The sequence below is a fragment of the Peromyscus leucopus genome, chromosome 4 (genome assembly GCF_004664715.2).
Source record: "Peromyscus leucopus breed LL Stock chromosome 4, UCI_PerLeu_2.1, whole genome shotgun sequence".
NCBI classification, from domain to species: Eukaryota; Metazoa; Chordata; class Mammalia; order Rodentia; family Cricetidae; genus Peromyscus; species Peromyscus leucopus.
In genome coordinates, this window is record NC_051066.1 from 27,341,616 (window position 1) to 27,356,290 (window position 14,675).

The following is a 14,675-nucleotide window of genomic DNA, read 5'->3' on the forward strand; positions in this document are numbered from 1 at the left end:
TAGACTCCTGTGTCCCATCACTATGGCAACATGTTAGAGCCACAGAGATTCATCATTTTCCGGGAGGAAGAAAACACAGGTGAGTGTCTCGGGTCACTAGACTAAGAGGGGCCATCTTCCGGAGAAGGACGAGCCATCCCAACCTTCTCTGCTTTCCACTGCACTCTGGCAGGTTAGAGCACAGAGCTCAGGGCGGGCGAGGAAGGAGAACATTTTGCTTTGTTTGGAAGTGAAAAATCACCGTGTTTTGGAAACAGTCTCCATTAGTCTCCCTAAAAGAAGTCATACTTCTGTTTCCATTCTCCTGTTAGCCAGGCGGTATTCTGAATTTCTTTATTGTCTCTCTGGCAGCGTGCCTTCCAGAATATTTTTTCATAGCTGTCTGCCATCTTGACGGTGCCTGTGTGTCCACACAGTGGGGATTTTGGCAGAGTGCGGAGAACTGCAGCCTGGTGTCCTGCGAGGAGAAGCCTTACAAGAGTCATTCTTGTGGGTCGCTTTTGTTCGTTCTCGATCTGTGAAGTGGTTGGCATTACCTTGGCAACTCCGCTGGGAGCCGGGCACTGCTTTGTGGACGTCTGCTCCATCATTGACTCCCCTGGGAGCAGCCTTGGCTTCAGCCGGCATGGGCACCAGCCCTTCTATGGGCGGGTGTAGAGCCAGTGTGGGGAAGGGCAGCGGTCCGACCGCTCTGTGGCTTCGTGTTCCCAGCCCCCCTCACAACACCATCCCCGTGCAGGCAGGGAGGTGGGCGTGAGAGCATGCAGCTCGGATGGAGAAGACAGCCAGCTTTTACAGTCTCCTGTAAGGCAGTCAGAGCCTGGTGCGCCTTGGGAAGGGCGTGACAAGGACCAGCTGGCTGCTGGTCACTCTAAGGTGTGCGGGGGCTTTCCCTAATGTGCAGAGTTCCTCTCCCCCTGCCTTGGGAACTTTCTGGCAACTTCCAGACAAATAAGAGGGTAGATGAACAATAAAGAGAGGGGTTTAGGAAGACAGGGAACCCCCAGGACTATTAAAATGTAGAACTAGGGGAATGAGAATGTAGAATTTCTGACACAAGAGAGAGATACAGCACGCATCTCCTACACTCCCACACCACATGATGGAGTCCTAATGCCCTATTTCTAGCCTCCCTGGTGTCCAAGTGCCTTGGGCATCTGCCCCGGACTGTTAAGTATAAACGTGTTAGTCCAGGACCTTCAGCAGCTAGTAGGGCATTTTTGTACAAATTAGGGATTAGTGATCTTCTGGGAAAGTGTGGCCCCACTTGTCTCCAGGTTGGCAGATGACCAGCACCTATATGAAGGAAAAGGCACTTCTTTTTTTCCAGGGAAAAGCTTGTTAATATTAATTAATTAATTTGTTTGCTTTTATATTATTATTATTTTATTATTATTATTAGTTTTTGATACAGGGTCTTGCTGTGTTCTCAGGCTGGCCCTGGGCATTTGGGTTCAAGTGACCTTGCTCCAGCCTCCTGAATTGCTGGCCCTTACAGGCACGCACCATTGCACCGGATCAGCTGAATTTTAAGATGGATTTCGGTCCCACCCCCTCCCCTCCCCACCTCTCCACCTTGCACGCACGTTGGGTGATGGTCACGTGTTTGTCAGTGACTTCGCCAATCTGGATTCCCTACTGAATGAAGGGCACGAAGGAGCAATATGTGTGAGGTTTTTACCTTATTTGGGGTTCCCTAGCAGCAGAGGTTGAGACTGGAGCGAAGTGAGGTTCCTTTGAGAGGTGAGCCCAAGAAACACCAGAGGGGGAAGTGAGGCAGGGGACAAAGGTAGCTAGGGTATGGCTTCTCTGAAGGGGCTGCCTGATGAAATGGAACTCGAGGGGCCAGGTGGAATACCTGCCAGTGACTCCCTGCACACCACCCCTAGCCCGGGCAGCTGAAGAATCGACCCTTAAGTCTTATCTGCCATGGGCTAAGGACTGCTGGGTTGGAACCTGGATAGCCCTTCTGGCCTGTCTGTTGTCGGTGGTTGGAGAGCCTCAGCAGCCAGCACAGAGGCCAGGCCAAGGGGTACAGGAGATAATGGCAGTGGAAAGTCAGGCCTCTGCAAAGACTGGGGGCGGGCGTGAGTCTCGTCCCTAGAACTCTGCTTCACGTTGGCAGCGGGCATTCTACTCATGTTTCTGGAAGGCTCCAAAGCTATAATAGTAAAGTTATTGAGTCCAAGAGTGCCCAAATCACACCCAGTTCCTTTCCTTCCCTGCATGGGCTCCGTGACTGACGTGGAACTATTCGTTCTGGAAGAAAGTACAGAATGTTCTGGGGAGGAAAAGCCACTGTTTTGGATATGTCCCCCTTGTGCTCTGGAGTCACAGACTTAGGGCCATGGAGGAGCCCAAGATGTGATTGTGCATTTCATTTGGGAATTGTGAGGGCAAGGGGATACCAAGTTCCGAGCTGATGCATTGAGTGGTTCGCTTTTCTGCATCTCTCCCTTTGAAGGCTCACAGCTTGGGAAGTTTGGTGCAATCGAAGCTATTGGTGTAAGTTGATCAGCAGACCTCAAACCTTGCATTAGAGAATCACACTGATCTGTCCCATCTTGAGCATCTTCTAAGACACCAGGCACTGTGGTAGATCATTTATTTGCATGGTTATATTTGGTCCTCACAGGAAGCCAGAATTGAGACCTCTGTTGACTCCATCTTGCAGGGTAACCATACTAAAGAAGACAGACAACAGCAAGTGTAGACAAGGGTATAGCAACGTTGGAACGCGCATACACTGCTGGTGGGGATTATAAATGGCTCCGTCACTTTGGAAAATAATCTGCCAGTTCCTCAAAGTTAAATGTAGAGCCATTTTATGGCCCAGCAAGTCTACTACTAGATACATTTCCAGAGGGAACATAGATTCACATAAAACCTTGTATGTGAATGTTCGTAATAGCCCCAAAGTAGAAACAACACAATTGTCCCACCAGTTAAAGAATAGTACATAAAGTATAGTATATCCAATCAGTGGAATGTTATTTGGTCTTGAAATGAAGCCATGATACACTGTGGATGGAGCTTGAAACATACTTGGTGGGGGAAGCTGATCAGAAGACCACACACTATGACTCCCTGTAGCTAGAGTTTTCTTGCCTTGCCCACAGTCAGGACAAATCTTTGTCACCTTCCAGTCCCTCAGCTGCTCAGACCCAACCAAATAAACACAGAGACTTACTTATATTGCTTACAAACTGTATGGCCGTGGCAGGCTTCTTGCTAACTGTTCTTATAGCTTAAATTAATCCATTTCTATAAATCTATACCTTGCCATGTGGCTCATGGCTTACTGGCATCTTCACATGCTGCTGGTCATGGTGGCGGCTGGCAGTGACTCCTTCTGCATTCCCATTCTTTCTTTTCTCCTCTCTGTTAGTCCCACCTATACTTCCTGCCTAGCCACTGGCCAATCAGTGTCTTATTTATTGACCAATCAGAGTAATTTGACATGCAGACCATCCCACAGCACTTCCCCTTTTCTTTTTTTTTTTTCTTTTAAAGAGGAAGGTTTTAACTTTTACATCTCTCCAAAGCCAGCTTGGTATATTTGAGAATTTGGGTGTAGCTTCTCTTACTACTTCCTGCTGGAGTGGGGTGCTGTATCTTATGGGGACACAAACAAAATTTTAGGATTATGGAGTAGTCTGTGAGGGTGTATCGTCTGAGCCAGTTGCCTTGAAACAGTTCTGGATGTTGGATCATCTGGGCCTTGGTGTCATCGGAGACCTTTCAGGGGGTCTTGGCTGGTCAAACCTGATATGTCTTAATCTGGAACAAATCCATAGCCTCTGGCTTTCTGTGAAAACAAAAGCAGAGCTTCCTTTCCAAAGCAACATATCCTTACATCCAAATTTTGAAGTCAAGGTACCTTTAAAATATACATTTTGGCATAACTCAACAGCTTTTGCAATCAAATGTTTTTCTTCAGTTACAAATATCAAAGAGAACATAATCCAGATTCTCTGTGTGGTAGCCATCTTTATGTGGCTTATTTTTTTTTATATTACCTTGAGCCTATTGCTTTAAACTGTAGCATTCCAAGACTGAACCAGCAATGGCACTGTGGCTGCTGGCTCCACCCACTTCAGCTTCCCAACATGGCGGTGGTACGTTTTCCACCAGCTCTGGGAGCCATCAACTCTCAGAAATAGTGTGTCTGTGCTTCTATCAAAGCAGCATGTAGCCCAGAAACGTCTTTTTTTGTTTTGTTTTGTTTTGTTTCGTACTAGCAAAGGCTAAATCCACGATGCAGCTTAATGTGCCACTTGCAGAGACCTCATTCCCACCAAACTGCAGGTAGAGTGCACATGCTAGAAACCTGCCATAGTAGCTCAAATACGCAGGCTGCCACTAACTTGAGAGGAAACAACTAGGAACTGTTTTTAGCTCTATTTTATAATCTTTTTTCCTCAGGTTTTATGTGGAAACTCTTGCCAACACGTTGGACACCATTTGTAGCTAGAGTTTTCCTGCCTTGCCCACAGTCAGGACACATCTTTGTCACCTTCCAGTCCCACAGCTGCTCAGACCCAACCAAGTAAACACAGAGACTTATATTGCTTACAAACTATATGGCCACGGCAGGCTTCTTGCTAACTGTTCTTATATCTTAAATTAGTCCATTTCTATAAATCTATACCTTGCCATGTGGCTCATGGCTTACTGGCATCTTCACATGCTGCTGGTCATGGTGGCGGCTGGCAGTGACTCCTTCTGCATTCCCATTCTTTCTTTCCTCCTCTCTGTTAGTCCTGCCTATACTTCCTGCCTAGCCACTGGCCAATCAGTGTTTTATTTATTGACCAATCAGAGCAATTTGACATATAGACCATCCCACAGCACTTCCCTTTACATGGAATACCTAAACAGGCAGTTCTGTGAAGTCTGTTGGCAGATTTGTGTTTGCCTAGAACAGGGAGAGTGGGGAAGGGAGACCGACTGCTAATGCAATAGAGGGTTCTTCCGAGGGTGATAGGAGGCTCTGGGGGTAGATGGTGATGTAGGGCTTTTGGGTCTCTGCACTGAATTGCCCAAAGGGATGGGGTTTGTTTTGTGTCAGTTATATTTTAACAACCAACCCTCAAGCTTCTGGTGAAGATATGTTGGTAAAAAGTGAGTGTCAACTTTTTATTGGGCTTTTTTTTTTTTTTTTTTTTTTTTTTGGTTTTTCGAGACAGGGTTTCTCTGTGTAGCTTTGCACCTTTCCTGGAACTCACTTGATAGCCCAGGCTGGCCTCGAACTCACAGAGATCCGCCTGGCTCTGCCTCCCGAGTGCTGGGATTAAAGGCGTGCGCCACCACTGCCCGGCTTTATTGGGCTTTTTAGCTAATGTTTTGGAAACACTCTTTGAGATTATTATGAAAGCCCTTGATAGTCCATGATTTTCTTTTGTTTAATTTCTCCCTGTGCAGGCTAATATGATGCTTTACTGATATCCTGACCCTGGGTTATCTTTAGAATCCTTCAATTAAAAACACATCCATCCAGCTTTGAGAAGCAAGTACACTTGTCCTTTTACTTGTCCATCAGAAGAAAGTGCTTTGGAGGGTGGACACTAGCTTCCAAGGCCAGGCAGAGCTGCCTTAGGCAGGTGTCTGATTTGTTCTGGAGGACAGTGCCCGGCTTCATGCTCCAGGGAGGTGGGCTTAAAGTGATACTGCATGCTGCTTTCAAAGGCTATTGCTGGCTGAGTCATGTGCAGGCTCATGGGGATGGACATTGTCACCGTAAGCAGATCGAATGGCTGCCGTACATAATGGGCTGGACAGCACCTAGTACAGCAGTGGCTCTTTGTTCCTTGGCCTAAGTAATTGTGTGTACTCAGAAATAATTTAGAATTGACTGGGAACAAGACAGGGGGAAGGGGTAGCGAGTCACAGGTTGAGAGTCACTGACGTAAAGGACTAACACTTAAAATCGGAGCCTCCAGAGTATTTCTACAAAGCCTAGAGCTGAAACTGTGACAGGCTTGTCACACCACCATGGGGGTGGTGACATCTCCTAGAGTTACTGTGAGGAGTGAGATGGAGCCTAATTGGGTGGGGACCATTGGCTGGGATGTTCGGCATGGAACGTGGTCCGTTGAGGCTGTAAGAGTTCATCCTCTCCTGCACTCTCTCCCTGCACTTTCAGGAATGAAATCAACCAGACATTTATGACTAATGATTGCTCTCAACAACCAGGACTTTCCAGTGGAAATGGTGGTCTTTCTTTTAGTTTTTATCCTCTTTCTGTCTCTCTTAATGAAGACAGGGAAGAGAAAAATTCACATTATGGCCACCTTTGGTCACAACTCTTGGTCCGTCTTTAAGAGTGCTCTTGGGTTACTTATTACTACTCTATGGGAATAATCAATTTTCCTTTCTGTAGTGTTCCTCTTGGTACTCATCCTCAGAGCATGCCTGGATCTTCTGCCTCCCTCTGTCTTTCTCAGTGGAGTCCCTTGCAGGCAGGGAACAGTTGTTGGGTAACAGGTCAAATGTATTAATAGGCAGGCCATATGGTTTGCAGACATTTTGCTCTCAACAACTTGATAGGAATTCTGGTGGCATGATTTTTTTTGTTTTTAATTTTAACTAGAGAAGTGTAAGGACCATCTGCTATTATTTTTTTTGTATGTGATCCTGGCAGGTCATTAATTTCAGTATTCTGCTCCTGTGCAGTTGCACGGCTGTGCAGAGAGGCTTCACAATGCCGGCAGGCGTCACTGTCAGTAGTAACGCGTGCAGAGTGTGCCATCCAGACTCCTTTCAGGAGGTGCAGTGGGTTTGCCCACCTGCTCAGGACGTGCAGCTTCTGTTCCAGCTGGATAAATGCGTTCATTTCATTGCTCCACATCATTGGTTGGAATAGGTCATGTACTCACTGTCTGAAGCAAACCAAATCTTCAGGTAATGGTTACACCAGTGTGGGGTGGGGTTGCTTTAGTTGGAGTCGTGCAAACCCTGAAGGATGAAGAATAAGAGATAGGACGAAGGTGCTGGTTGGTTTTTGTCCATTTGACATGAACTAGAGTGATCTGAGATGAGGGAACCTCAACTCGGTGTATGCTTCCATCAGACTGGCCTGTGAGCATGTCTTTGGGAGTATTTTCTTGATGGATGATTGATGTGGGAGGGCCCAATCCACTCTGGACAGTGCTACCCCCCACCGGTGGGTGGTCCTGGGTTGTATAAGAAAGCAGACTCAGCAAGGCACAGGGAGCAAGCCAGTGAGTGGTATTCCTGCGTGGCCTCTGCTTCAGTTCCTGCCTTCAGGTTACTTGAAGGCTTGAAGGCCTGCCCTAGCTCCCCTTGATGGTGAACTCTAACCTCTAAGATGTAATAAACCATTTCCTCCCCCGGTTGCTTTTCACCATAGTGTTTTATTACAACAACATAAAAACAAATGAAGACAGTGGTTCCTAAGGGGGTGGCCAAATCCAGACTTGAGCTAAGAGAATTCCAAGGGCAAGGAAAGTTAACAGCAAAGACACCGTGCGGGAAATGAACAGGGTGCAGGGAGTGCCACTGGGCCACACTGCCGTGAGAGAGGAGAGTGCAAGCAGCCCTGGGTGAAGAGTCTACTGTGTGTGTAACAGGAGACACAAGTGAGGCAGTGATGCCATCTTAGTTTTGGGACACTCACCCTGCCCAATGGTGGAAATGGATCATTAGGGAGGAAGAACAGCAGGGTGACGGGATGGGGGACTTGACTACTCTGTGCAAGAGATTGATGGATAGAATTGCGTGGTGTAGATACTAAGAAATGATAACTGCTGGGGGGTATCCCAGATGGGAATCTCTGGTGCACACTGAGTCTTAGGTGTTGAGTGTGAGTATCTAGGTGATGGTTAGGATGCTCAGATATGGAGGAAGTGATGGTTCTCTTTTGGCTAGTAAAGTTTGGGAAGCTAATGGTCACCTGCAGAGGTGGAACTCCCTAGTAGGCATAGGAGCCTGCATGGTAGATGAGCATTGAAGGCTGAAATAGTCATGTAAATGTCCTAAAAGTCAAGAGCACAACCAAAAGGCTTGGGTCTAGGCCAGGACTTGACCATTTATTTCAGTATACATGTACATCAGAAAGAGATGGTAGCTGAGGACACTGGCACCGGTACCCAGAGAGCCTGGAGAAAGCCAGGTGCTGGGAGGAACTTGGAAGGTTCCCTTCAGAGGCTGATGAGTGATGGTCCCACCCAGGCCCAAGTGCCAGTGTCTAGTACCTACATAGCAATGTCACTTGAATTTTGTTCTGTAGCTGCAAACAGTAGATCAGGTAGGCCTGTTGCCTGCCAACAGAATCCTCAGCCTCTGCAGCATCAGAAACATTAGAATCTTGTCCCCTTGGGGATTCCGCGGAAGGGTCTTTGTTCCTGTTTTGATCAGCATTTATGAGATAGTTTTACTATTAAAACATGTGGTGAGGGAGGGAGGGAGAGAGAGGAGGGGTGATTGTATATTCAACTGGTACAAGCCAGTTCTCTGAAAATATTCAACAACAATGCTGATCTCTTTCCCTCTCTTAATACTTGAAGGTTCATTAAAATAAACCGAAAGCTTGTATAAGTAGCTGAGTGCATGAAGGACACTGAAATGCTCTGACAAGACAGGTCCTGGAGCAAATTATTTGCAGAGTTTCATCTTTTCTTGGTGTCAACACAGCCATAAAATCTTGAAGGCAGTTGCTTTTGGGAATTTAACTTTAGGCCATTTAAAAGTATCGGGTTTGTTGGTTGATAATTGGTAATTGATACTTCTTTTAAAAGGGAGTGATGAATTCTTGTCTTCTCCCTCTCTTAAGGGAAAATATACTGCATTGCAGCAAGTATTCCCACTTGAAGGCAAAACTGGGCCGTCTTATCATTCTGTACAGCATCATTCACTAGGTCATTTTTCCTGCTGCACCGAATGCACGTTCTCTAAAGCTGAAGGCGGAATGTGCTGGAACAGCATACACTGCTCTTCTCTCTGAATTTGGGGAAATAGTAAATTTGTTCTAAGGTTCCAGAGGGTTCAGTGGACAACTTAGGTAAATTCTGTGAATGTTTGCTCCCATTGTTTTCAATGCATGGGATGGACCCCAGGGCCTCATGCATGCTAGGCAAGAGTCCCCCTCTCAGACACACCCTCAGCCCTCTGTAAATGTTTAGTTTTACTTTTTACTTACTCTCTTGGTGTTGGTTGAATTTTTAAAAAGATTTTTTTTATCATTTTAAATTATTCTTATGTGTACAAGTGTGTGGGTATGTGTACATGAGTATTGATGCCTAAGGAGCCCAGAAGAGGGTCTTGGATCCCAGGGAGCTGGAGTTTCAGGCGGTTGTAAGCACCTGACATGGGTGCTGGGAACGGAACTTGGGTGCCCTCTAAGAGCAGTGCTCACTCTTAACCAAACTGAGTCTCTCCAGCTCCTGATATTTGGTCGAATTTGAAAAATGGATAAAACTAGTAAGAAAGCTAGCTGAGGATTTTGGTAAGGAATGGTTCTTGGTTATCCCACCAGACACCTAGTTCATTAACCAAAGGGTACAAAATTTCGAATCAAACATAAGAAAGTGATCTCTTTCCATAATTTTTATCAGAATGACTATAGTTCCGCCTCTGCGCATAAAACCTCTTCCCTCTCCTCTTTTTTATGTTTTCTAAAAATTCTCCATTTTTCTAAGATCAAATTAGAAGTAGCTTGTTTACCTGGCTAGCTCAATTCTGTTTTCAAAGACTAAAGCTCAAACATAAGGTATAGAGCGTAGGATTCCACCTCCAGTTGCCTGGACCCACGGTGATGGATGAGTAACCACTGAGCCCTTCTGAAGCTTTGTGCTCACTTGTGTGAAGATTGTAGGATGTAACAGGCCTTGTTCTTTGAGCTCTGAAGAGCAGTGTCTCCTCAAGGAGCCAGTCTGCCCTTGACTCATAGGAGGTGTGGATTTTAGCCCCCCTCCCCGTTCTCCCCTCTTGTCCTCTGCCCTCCTCTTCTTGGTTTGTGGATCAGGCTGTGAAAGGAGAATTTCTATTTGCCTGGGCTCTGTTGACAGAGGAAACTGCAGTTTGGACCTGTGTCTTACCCATTTCCCCCCAGTGTTCAGTGCTGTGCCTGACACTGAGGTACCCCTTGGCCCTTATTGAACAGTGAAGGACAGGCAGCGGGGTCTATTTGTGCTGGGATGGAGTTCCTGCCCCCCTCCCGCTGCCCCCAGAATGGCGGTTTCTTTGGATTTTACATAGGCCAATCAAACCCCTAACCAACCCTCCTCCCCCAGATTTCCTGTTTTATTGCATAGAAGGGCTGCTTTGTTTTCAAAGCCTCAGTCCAGTTCAGGCATTGCTTCTGCGTGGCGAGGACACTGAATTGTGCGGGACAATAACCGTGCTGTCTCTACAGAGAACAGCTTCTTACATCTGCTCACATCCTCCCCCAGTAAATAAAACACAGGCAGGTTGTATTTGGTCACATATTTGGCCAGCAGTGCCCTACATGAACTGGCTTCTGATTTTCTTGCTAGCCCCATTTGTGACACCCTCTTGTTTCTTGAACATACCAGACCCTTGGCTGTCTGTGTTATCCCATGCCAGAATGTTCTTCTACAGCATTTTCCTGGTCCGCGTCTGCCTGAACTTTTCACGATCCCCTGAATTGAGACTTCAGTGGTTAAGCCTTCCTTGCCGGCTCCGTCCCCTCTGTCACCTTACTCCATTCCTGGGTGCTTTGTATTTCCCTGTGTCTACATTCTTGCCTCTTTGCTATCAGCGCCACTTAATGGGACGATTCACAAACCCAGGAAAAGGATTTAAGAACGTGTGCCTTCAGGCCCCTGGCATCCAATATCCACATGCAGTCATGCACGCGGCGCATGCAGTCAAGGTTCTGCGGTGAGGGAAGGACTGCCTTGTGGAGTGGGTTGGTGATTCCGTTGCCTGTGGTCTAACTGCTAATATTAGTGCTTTTAAGACCTAAACCCCTAATGCGTTTTCTCCATCCTTTTCTTTCATCTGCTTTCAGCAAGGGAAGCCATATGTATTTGACAGAGTGCTGCCGCCCAACACAACCCAAGAGCAGGTCTACAATGCCTGTGCGAAGCAGATTGTCAAAGGTAAGTGCTGCTTTACTTCCTCCTGGACCTTCGCTAATGAAAACATCCAGTGACATTTGCAGCCCGGCAATCAGTGTGCCTCGACTGTAAGCAGAGGCCTGATAATTGGAAACACTAAATTGCTGCCTTGGCGCTGGCCCTGACTTGCTGTGATGTCCGTCATGTTATTCAGCCTTTGTGCTTGTTTTCTTTGTTTCTTCGGCCTCCTCTTTGGTGGGGCTGTTCTGCTGTCTAAAAGCTGAAAAGGCAAGGTAAGCTGTGGTCGCAGCATTTCTGTCTGGGTCTAAAGAAACGGCGGGCAGAGTGCTGCTCTCGCCTTTGAGGGAGGAGAGGCGTTGCTCAGCGCTTCAGCTGTCCATTGTTGGCTGTTTTCTTTTGAATGACTGTCGGGATGGAGTCTCACAGGGGAAAGGTTGCTCTGCCATCAAAGGATGTTCTACAGTGTCACGAAGTCCCATTACTGAGGTGGCTGTGGAGCTATTCGTGCCGTACAGCATTCCTTAATTTCAGTTTCGTCTAACCCGCTTTCATCCATGCTACCACATCCCCACGTTTGTTCCTCCAAACAGGTAGCCTCAAGCCTGCCTGTGCATCTCCGAGATCGGTTCTTTTTGCTGGGACTAGCCTGGGCCCTGGAGGATTTGTGTCAAAGTAACAGCAGGGCGGTGAAGCAATTTTTGCACATTGCTCTCTCTTGCCCTTTCAAAGCAGGAGCAGGTTGGAGCATGCTGTGGCAGGGCCTGCCATCTGGACAGAGCTGAGGGGCATCTCCTGCTCCCTTGCTTTTCCTCATCGAATCCTCACCTTCAGACTGGAATGCCATGGCAGTTACGTGCTCAAAGGCCTCCATAACGCCACCCATCTAGGCAGCCACGGATTTAAAAGACAGACGCATTTTTTTTTCCGCTTTAGATCTGTTGTTTTCAGGAGCTGAGCTGACTAACCTATTTGAAATTCATGAGATTCAGCCCGGGTACATCTGTTAGATTAATTCTGACCCCAGACACCTGCGTGGGAGACTCAGCGTCAGCATGCAGTGTTCCTTGCTGAGATGTATGTTTATTCACATTCTTGTTACAGACATCAATTAATTTGGAAGGTTTTCTCGGTGAGATTATTATAGGAAGCTGACAAGAAAAAATATGCCTGGATCTGAGCTGTTTTGAATGAACGGTTTTGGTCTATAAGCAATGGTAGTTCTTGTCTTTGCCTCCTTTGCCTCTCTTTGCATGTTTTCTGTGTTCCTTGGCTTGCTCCTACTCAGGCCCGCGCCCCCCCCCCCCCCCCCGTAACTGAGCTTGTGCATAGTTGGTTTTTTTTTTATCATAGTAAAATTAATCACACGTGTCAGAATTTCCATCCTTTTCTCCCCCCAATTTCATTACCAGAAGCAAATAGTATTTACCACATGCTGTGCTAAGCATGAAGGCCGTTTAAATACATCCAGCTACCTCTGTGCCAACATAATTAGAAATGGATGCACTTCATTAAAGCAACAACAACAACAACAACACAACCCTGTGGTTAACAAATAGTAATCATCTTTGGGTTTTTATTCGATAGTGTGTGTTCTCCTTTCAATGTTTGGATTTTTTCTTAGTATGAGATGTCATCAATAGACAATCTCATCCCCATTAATGTATACACTTTTTGTGTTTTATATGTAGCTAAAAGCTAAATGAAAAAGAAACAGTCTCCATGGAGATGTGTCCTAACCTTGGGTAACTTGCCACCCCATACACATGGTGATCTACACAGAAAACCATTTAGAAGAACAGGGCTCAGTACATGCTGAACAGACACCTCAAGGGCACTGTGGCCAGAGTGGGAATACACTCATTTGGTAGCAATGACAAATACCTCTTCTCCCTTGAAAAGAAATTGTTAGGGTGACAAAGGCCTGATTGGACATTGGTTAAACCTTTAAAAAATAGACTATCTTTTATTTACTCTTTTCATACATGTAACAATGCATCTTGATTATTTGTACCCCTAACTCCTTGCCTCCACTTTCCCAGTTTTCAAGACACCCCTAACTCATCCCTTCCTCCCATCCACCCCATGTACCTCCAACATGTCTCCCTTACTACTTTATGTCCCCCCCACCACCTTTTTTGGACACTGAGTCCAATTGGTGATGCTTATTGGAACGTTGACTCATCTCATAACTGCAGTGACTTCATGGGTACAGTGGCCATGTCATGTTCTGAAGACAGCGTTTCACCACTCCGCCCTCCCCAACTCTCTGTGCCTCTCCATGGTGTTTTCTGAGCCTTGGGGGATGTGGGAGTTAGATATCTGTTCAAGGCCGAGCACTTGCTTGAAGAGACACTTGTTCTCAGTACTTTGATCAGCTCCGAGTCTCTCCTTTAGCTATGACTGCTGCAGGGAGCAGCCAAGACTGAGGGCAGCACCATCGGTAGGTAGAGGCATAGATACTTACAAGGCAGTTTGACTGTATGACTATTTAGCAGAACAACAATACTATATTCCTCCTAGGGCCTGTGACCTCCTGGGCAAAGCCAGGTTTAAAGTGTCAGGTCTAAATTCCTTCCTGTGAAGTAGGCCTCAAATCCAAGCCAAAACCAGTTGGTTACCCTAACACCTTCATGTCCCTGCTACACTGAGTCTTGCCTGACAGGTTGGTATTGTAGCATGGAGGGCTGGCTGCAGGCATACTGCTGACATCCTTTCTCCCCCAGTGGCCTGCATCGCACCTTCTGGTACTGTTAACCTGGCCAGCAGGGAGGACACTTCCAGGTCATTTCCAGCTGATTTCTTGCTGTTGTTCAACCAACGTGCTGGTGTTTCAGCACTAAGGTCTTATCATCTAGTTGTGTTGCATAACCAAGAACAATGGCAAAGCTGTATTGTTTGGGGGCCTCTGGGGCCTCCCTGACCAATACCTTGTAGTGAGATGTCCCATGCTTGGTACTGTGATTTCATTTAATAACTCATGCCCTCTAGAGGGGATCTCTGTCCACTCATGCAGGGCATCTGTATTCAAACTCCTTGTGCATGTGCATGTGCGTGTGTGCAATTTCTTTTTTTAAATGAACTTCCAAAGTAGTGGGTTTCCATAGAGGTTCTTTGCACATCCTTAGTTTTGGTTAGCTCACCCTGCCCAGCTTCTCTCTGTTCATTTTTTATCTCTGTACCCATTTAAAACCTTAAATCCCTGGATCCTCTCTCCCTCATATTACGTTTTCTGCTGTCTACTCTTCCTCTTAAGACCTCTTCACGTCTCCTGTTCACGGGCCCTTTTCTCTTCCTGAGCTCTACAGATACTGATTGAACTTTTAAAGTTTAATCTCCAAGGCTATGGTGAGAGGAAGTGATTTCCTTTCTGCACCATCAAGGTAAAGCATAAATATATAAGCAAGACCTTCTTGGGGTACATAATGGAGCGTAGCTGGACACTATTGTCATAAGAGTGTTACCTGAGTTAGGGCTGGGACAGGGTACAATGGACATCATCTCTAGAGACTGAGATGGGAATCAAATGATTCTGAAGATCATCACCGTCTCCTGATTCATGATGCTGTCATGGGCTGGTGACCTCTACTTCCTAGTCTATCTAAACCCTTCATG

General features: G+C 46.5%; 1 protein-coding gene across 1 annotated transcript in view; it reads left to right on the forward strand.

Annotated features, from left to right (window-relative positions):
- The window catches only part of Kif5c (kinesin family member 5C), a 158,915-nt gene that overhangs the window by 38,627 nt on the left and 105,613 nt on the right, over nucleotides 1-14,675 (forward strand). The window contains exon 2 of the mRNA XM_028879329.1: nucleotides 10,994-11,084. Within this exon, the coding sequence (XP_028735162.1) occupies nucleotides 10,994-11,084 (91 nt within the window). The remainder of the gene's footprint in view (nucleotides 1-10,993; nucleotides 11,085-14,675) is intronic.